The sequence below is a fragment of the Vigna radiata genome, chromosome 4, assembly GCF_000741045.1.
Source record: "Vigna radiata var. radiata cultivar VC1973A chromosome 4, Vradiata_ver6, whole genome shotgun sequence".
Classification (NCBI taxonomy): Eukaryota; Viridiplantae; Streptophyta; class Magnoliopsida; order Fabales; family Fabaceae; genus Vigna; species Vigna radiata.
In genome coordinates this window covers 10,717,055-10,722,553 of record NC_028354.1, presented here as the reverse complement: position 1 = coordinate 10,722,553, position 5,499 = coordinate 10,717,055, and the positions used below count along the sequence as shown (strand labels likewise).

The following is a 5,499-nucleotide window of genomic DNA, read 5'->3' as shown; positions in this document are numbered from 1 at the left end:
AATCAAATATAATTTTAAAAAATTAATATAATTATATTTTTGACTATTTTATAGACAAAATATTTACCACTAATTTATTTTTATTAGACAAATTCAAGAGTGTGTTGACTTTTCGTTCAGACATTTAATGTATAATAGTAATCTATATATATATATATATATATATATATATATATATATATATATATACCTCGAATATTGTTTTTTTTTTAAATCTTCTTTAAAACCAGACAAATAAATATTTGAATAAATATGTTTTCTATTTTTTTTTCTAATTTCATGAGATTAATTGTTTTAATGCAAACACTTTTCATAATTTGGATTCTATCATTAAAAAAAACAGATGCATCTTAATTGTGATCTTATACATGCTACGTGTTTAAAAATAATATTTTTATTAATTTAAATGGTTAAAAGAACTGATTTTATAAAATTTAATTGTTATATTTACTTTGCGTTTGGTTTGTTCCTAACTTTCTCTCTTATTTGCATCTCATTGAAGCATGCAACTGTAATTATCTTTGGCTTACAAGACATGCATTTCGTGAAATTTACTCATATGGTCTTATTCTTTTAATAAATTTTATCGATAATAGAAAATATTAAAGAACGTAATCTTAACCTTAATAGAAATAAATATTAAATCTAACTCATATTTACAAAATCGATTTATAAAATAAAATTTATATTCATTTATATATATACTAAATTAGTTTAATATCAAATCCAACCCTCTTGTTTAATAATGTCAAAACTCTCTTAAAGTAGCAATAATTACCATACTACAATTAGTCACTAAGAAAAAACTTGTAAAAAAGTTTTTAACTAATTCAAATTTATTAATTATGATAAAAAGTAAATATAAAATCAGTTTTAACTGAAGAATTCTTTTTGTTGATTTATAAATTTGATTATTAGAAAAGTATTTTAGGAAATGTGGTCTTAATATAATAATAGTATAGACAGAACACCCAGACAAAAATGTTTCCTTCTCCTTCCATAAATACTGTCATCAACTTTCATTTCTTTCTGTGCTTTGAGTTTAACCTGAGATCCATAAAAGTACACACTCCACACCTCTTCTTCATTTCTTCAGATCTTCACACCAGTAGTAGCCATGCTCACAACACTAACCAGGTTCCTCATCTTCAACATCAATCCCTTCATTCCCACTCACACTCACATCAAACCTTAATCACTTAATTATTTCTCTCTTCTTAATTAATCATCACTTCCAGGTTTCAACTATTCTGTGTTTTAGTGTAAACATTTTCTTCTGATTATGTTAACTAATTAATCTTTTTGCAGGGTGTTCAAGCACACCACCCTAGCCAATTTGCTTCAAAAACGCAGCAGATTCTATGCAACTATGGTTGGTGAAAGAAGGTGAGTCTCTTTAAAGCTCTTTACTACCATTGCCAGACTTTTAAGTCCTGCTCCATTTAATGAATGCTATTATTTATCTAAATTCTTTCTTTGTAAGGAAATGAAAAACAAATCATAGCAGAAACTTTGTGTTTAGACAAATTGGTCTTGAAAATGTGATCTTGTTAACAGTTTCACCCCACCTTCTTGTGAACTAATAAATATCACAAAAGTAGCATTGTTATGAACTACATCAGTCTTTTTCTTCTTCTGGGATTCGAGACCCTTTCAAAATCTCCACTGGGTTATTGTGGAACAAGCTTTTATATATTGGAGAAAAAAGTTATTCTCTTTAAGTTTTCAATTTTCTTTCTAGAAATGGATAGTGGAAAATGGTAATGGTGTTGCTTGGAACTAACTTGTTTCAGATTTGAGTTTATACATATTCCAACACATATGAAGTAAAAACCTAAGAACTATGTATCCTGTTCTTAACATCAGATGAAATCTGTCCTATAACTCTCTCTCTTTTTGTGTCATCTCCAATACAATGTATATCAGATAAGAAAGAAAAAGTGAAAGAAAAAGGGTTACTGCCAAAATCTAAGAGCAATAGTTAATTGAATTTGAGTCAGTGGCGTTGACAAAGAAAAAGCAACACACTGTAGAATATATATATATATATATATATATATATATATATATATATATATATATATATATATATATATATATATATATATATATATAGTTAAGTACATAGCCTTGAAATTATCAGAAACATGGAAATAAATTTAAACAAGTGAAGCACATGGAAGAAATGGTGCTAGCTGCCTCCAATTTGCATGTTCTGATGCTGTAGATCTACCAAACACAAACAGCTAACGCGATTTCATGGTCCAATTTGATTTTTAAACGTGTCAGCTTCTAATTAAGCTATTCTTCTACATTTCCCAACTAATAATGGATCCATCCAGCACACAAATTTGAAACCAATCTTAGTCCCCTTTTCCAGAACAAAGCCATTTTCTTCTTGGTCACCACATTCTGAACCTTAGAGGCACTGTAATAATACTGTCTAGATAGAAAGAAAGAAAGAAAGAAAAGGTATGTGAACTTTGTTGTTCTAAATCCTATTAGCAAGGGTACTTGCTTTCCTTGTTTGGTGTTACTTTTTGAAGGGGTTAAGGAACATGCAATCTAAATCAATCTTGTGGGAAGAGGATTTGGTTTGGTCCAAGACATCATCCTCCAACTTTGTGAAAAAGAAATTATGCTTTCTGATTTAGACATGAAGATAAAGGTGACAGCATTATTTAGACAGAGGCCATCACCATTTATGAGTATTCCATTATTCCCATCATCTGCACAATATCTACTTCTTTTCTTTCCCATCATCATTCACATTCACCCATCTCGCTTCCAAAAGCAGGCTAGAAGGAAAAGTGGCACTCATAACAGGCTCAGCAAGTGGACTTGGCAAGGCCACGGCCCATCACTTTGTCCACCATGGGGCCCAAGTCATCATTGCTGACAATGACACCATCCTTGGCCCACAAGTTGCAAAGGACTTGGGCCCATCAGCCCGTTATGTGGAATGTGATATTGCTGTGGAGGCCCAAGTTGAAGAAGCTGTGAATGTTGCCATGGCCCACTATGGCAAGCTGGACGTCATGTACAACAATGCTGGCATCCCAGGCCCATCAGTTCCCCCAAGCATAGCAGATCTAGACCTTGATGAGTTTGACAAAGTGATGAGAATCAACATAAGGGGAATGCTTGCTGGTATAAAGCATGCAGCCCGGGTGATGATACCCATGGGCTCAGGCTCCATTTTATGCACATCAAGCATAAGTGGGGTAATGGGTGGGCTTGGGCCTCATCCTTATACCATATCAAAGTTTACAATACCTGGAGTAGTGAAATCTGTGGCCAGTGAGTTATGCAAAGTTGGGGTGAGGATAAATTGCATATCACCAGCTCCAATTCCTACACCTATGGTTTTGGCTCAAATACAAAAGTTTTATCCTGGTTTACCCCAAGAACAGATAGAGGGTATTGTGAATGGTTTTGTTGGGTTTAAAGGTGCTAAGTGTGAGGACATTGATGTGGCAAAGGCTGCATTGTATTTGGCATCAGATGAAGCAAAGTTTATCTCAGGTCACAATCTCATAGTTGATGGAGGCTTCACCAGCTTTAAAACTCTCACATTCCCTTCTCCATAATCAACCAATCATCCAAAATCATGTTAACTATTAATTTATGATTGTAAGAGTGTAAAATTTCTCTTTTCTCTTGTTAATTTGTGTAATGTTTTATGACATGACTGGATTAAGAATATGTTGGAGCATTTTGTGTATACAGCTAAAAAGGGTGATGAGATGGGATGAAACTCTTGTGTGGTAGTTGTTTAAGGCATAGAGATAGGGATAAGAGTCCTACACATATCTGGCCTGACCCAAGAGATGGTAGACATGACCAAGCTGTGGCCTATATTTCATAATTCTTTACATTTATTGTGATGGGACATATGTGATTGAAGCTACAACACACTCCATTTTTCAAATTTTATTCATATCACAATTCTAAATATTAATAAACTTACCCAACCACCATATAGTCTAAAACATGTTAATTAACTTGGTTTTTACAAACCTAATACCTCAAGCTAAAATATTATGAGATAATCAAGTTTTATCACAGTTAATTACAGATTATTAAATCATGTCCCATGTTTTTATATATTTTTAGTTTATTGTAATTTTTTAAGGAAATAAAAGTATCCAATGAGATTTGTCTTTAAGTTATAAAAAGTTCATTTATTGTATTAATAAAGACAAAAAGGAAGTTTTCGCGAAGACAAAACAGAAGGACAGTAGCCAGACAGTACACAATTTTCAAAAATCGTTACTTCAAATGTAAATATGTGAAGGTAAGGATAACTTTTTTTTGCTTTTTATATTTTGTCACCAAAATTCGTATGTGCCTATGTTTTCGTTTCGATTGGGACGGAACATAAAACGGGAGATAGGGAAATACACTGCAAAATCTATTTATTAAAGAGAGTAAAAAAACAATAATTAATTTAGTTCCTGTAGTAAAATTTATTTTTTATGTATTAATATATTTGAAAATAATTTATGAAAGATATTTTTAAAATGATTTAATATAAAAAATCAGTTTTAAAAATGTAAGTTAAAGTTAGAATTAATTTTAATTGAGATAAAAGTTATTGTAAAATTCAATGATAAAAAAGTATTTTTAAAACGATAATAATATATTAAAATACGTTACTTCAAAATTATTAAAATTTAAATTAATAAATTTTATCTTATTCAATATTTTATTATTGTAATATGTTTATTTTCTTTATTTATTTATGAAAAAACGTAATTATAAATATATATATATATATATACACACACATCGTCTGCATTAAATTTATAATAAATAATTTAATTTTTTAAGTACGGCTAGTCTTAATTATTGAAATTTCTTTTCAGCAAAATCATTAATTAGAATTTCAAAATATAAATAAAATAGAATAAACTGAACTAAATGATCTTAATATAAAATTAAAATAATAAGAGAATATTATGAGATGATTTTGGAAGAGAAACTTTTCCTTGTTTTCAGAGATAAAATATGAAATAGATATCCAATCGAAGGAATTAAGTCTAAGTTCACTTGCATATTCTAAATTTAATTTATATTAGTGCTGTAAAAATATTTATTTGGTCTAGTTTAATTTGGTTCATCATGAGTTGATTATTTAATTAATAAATTCAATTTGGCTTATTTATTAATGGATTCAAAAATTTTGAATTTGTTCCGATTCATCATGTGTTTGTAAGTTAAATGGATTAGTTCACTAGCTTATTTAATTACAAGTTTTTTTTTCTTCAATTCTAACAAAATAATAATTTTTTCTAATTGAAATATAAATAAAGTTTCTCCAAATAATGTTAACTTAAAAGTAATAAATAGAATGGATTGTACCAATTTGGCTTGAGTTGGTAATCAAAAAATAACAAATTTTATATTATAATAATATAATTTTAAAAAATGGGATGTATTGGTTAGTCAATCTGAATTCAACTTGAATGAATTGAATTCTTAATGTTTCAAACTTAA

General features: G+C 29.3%; 1 protein-coding gene across 2 annotated transcripts; it reads left to right on the top strand.

The window, feature by feature from the left end:
- The first annotated feature begins 994 nt into the window (after positions 1-994).
- LOC106758657 (short-chain dehydrogenase reductase 2a) lies at positions 995-3,726 on the top strand. Of its 2 annotated transcripts, none has more exons than XM_014641602.2 (3): positions 995-1,137; positions 1,309-1,386; positions 2,795-3,726. In XM_014641602.2, exons 1-3 carry the CDS (start codon positions 1,118-1,120, stop codon positions 3,588-3,590), a joined length of 894 nt encoding a protein of 297 aa, XP_014497088.1. In that variant the 5' UTR covers positions 995-1,117; the 3' UTR covers positions 3,591-3,726. The 2 variants fall into 2 exon arrangements, with proteins under 2 accessions (XP_014497088.1, XP_014497089.1); XM_014641603.2 differs by having other exon boundaries at positions 996-1,137; positions 2,798-3,726.
- The last annotated feature ends 1,773 nt before the right edge of the window (positions 3,727-5,499 follow it).

Bases quoted from the DNA above. Each gene is read 5' to 3' on its own strand.
- LOC106758657 (XM_014641602.2), top strand. From the start codon at position 1,118: ATGCTCACAACACTAACCAG. The intron at 1,138-1,308 runs GTTCCTCATCTT...ATCTTTTTGCAG, and splicing joins ATGCTCACAACACTAACCAG to GGTGTTCAAGCACACCACCC. The intron at 1,387-2,794 runs GTGAGTCTCTTT...CGCTTCCAAAAG, and splicing joins ACTATGGTTGGTGAAAGAAG to CAGGCTAGAAGGAAAAGTGG.